Here is a 1264-nt window from a genome sequence, read left to right on the forward strand (position 1 = left end):
AGAGTCGCCGGTTCCCATCGTGCTGCTCCGGATCGTGTCCCGGAGCCGGGGGGTCAGGGGGTCACTGGTGGGGCCGGGACGGGAGGCAGGGCCGTCCCCCAGCGCCGGCGGCCGCCGTCCATGGCCGTGTGCGGAGCCCGAAGAGCCCTTTGCTGGCCGGTGTCTCGGTGCCCTGCCTGTGGTGAAGGTGAAACCTCTTGGTTACAACTCGGGACTTTGCGGTGCCTCCTGCATCCCCTAATGCCTGATTGTCCTCTGTCCCTGTTTCCACAGATTGCCTGGGGACTCCCATCGTCTACTCGCCGGTCAAAGCAGACCTGACTGGAAATATTAAGGTAGGAAAGGGCCCAGGAGGGCTCGGGGGGGGTGAAACCCCGGGGCAGAGATGCTGTGGGATTGGAGAGGCAAGACCCGGAGGTGTTTAAAAGGGTTTTTCTTCCTGGGGGGGGCTTTCGGGCTCAGCGGCGGGTCGTCTCGGTCGCATGCATTTATTAACGGGGCTCCCTGGTGAAAGCGGTGTTTCACAGCCGCGGTGCTCGCGGCAGCCACCGCGGTTCCCAGCCTGCCGCCGCCCCGCCCGGCAGCTCCCAGGAGCCAAATCCCCTTCTCTGCTTTCTCAGAAAATCCGGGCGGTTTACGACTCCAACCCCGCCAAGTTTAAAACGCTGCAGAACATCCTGGAGGTGGAGAAGGAGATGCACGGCTCGGCCTGGCCCAAGACGGGCGCGACGCTGGCGCTGATGTGGTTGAAAAGGTGACTCACGGCATCGGGGGCTGCTCCGGGCTGCGTCCCGGCACGTGGGGTGCCTGTCAAACCTGCGAGGAGGGGTGTGCTGCCGGGACTGTGGGTTTTGGGGGGTTCCTGGATGAGTTGGGCTCAGGGGGTGCCTTGCTTGGAGCCTGGGAAGCAGCATCCCCTTCTCCACCCCACCATCTCCGCGTCTTCTCCCAGGGGCCTGAAGTTCATGCTGGTGTTGCTGCAGAGCATCTCCGACGGCGAGCGGGATGAGGAACATCCCAACCTCATCCGAGTGAACGCCATGAAGGCTTACGAGATCGCGTTGAAGAAATACCACGGTTGGATGCTGCAGAAGCTCTTCATGGTAAGCGTTCGCATCTCCGTGGAGGAACGCGGCCTTTCTGCTCCATCAGTTGCCCCGAGAACTGATGCGCTTTAGGGGAATAAGGGCTTGGAAATATGGGAAGCTGCTCATCTATTTCGAGCGGTATTTCCAGGGGATTCTCTCTGCGCATCCCTGTTTCT

The 1264-nt window shown here is 61.7% G+C and overlaps 2 protein-coding genes across 2 annotated transcripts in view; one reads left to right on the forward strand and one right to left on the reverse strand.

The window, feature by feature from the left end:
- TCHP (trichoplein, keratin filament binding) overlaps window positions 1–122 on the reverse strand; it is an 11099-nt gene extending 10977 nt beyond the window's left edge. The window contains exon 1 of the mRNA XM_009889175.1: window positions 66–122. Within this exon, the coding sequence (XP_009887477.1) occupies window positions 66–122 (57 nt within the window). The remainder of the gene's footprint in view (window positions 1–65) is intronic.
- On the forward strand, window positions 121–1103 carry GLTP (glycolipid transfer protein; the record flags this gene model as incomplete). Its single annotated transcript, XM_009889176.1, has 4 exons — window positions 121–187; window positions 274–335; window positions 621–754; window positions 953–1103. Coding segments are annotated over exons 1-4 (414 nt in total), but the record flags the coding sequence as incomplete, so codon positions are not given.
- Between the last annotated feature and the right edge of the window lie 161 nt (window positions 1104–1264).

This window comes from Charadrius vociferus, unplaced genomic scaffold, assembly GCF_000708025.1.
Source record: "Charadrius vociferus isolate BGI_N301 unplaced genomic scaffold, ASM70802v2 scaffold567, whole genome shotgun sequence".
In the NCBI taxonomy this organism is placed as follows: domain Eukaryota; kingdom Metazoa; phylum Chordata; class Aves; order Charadriiformes; family Charadriidae; genus Charadrius; species Charadrius vociferus.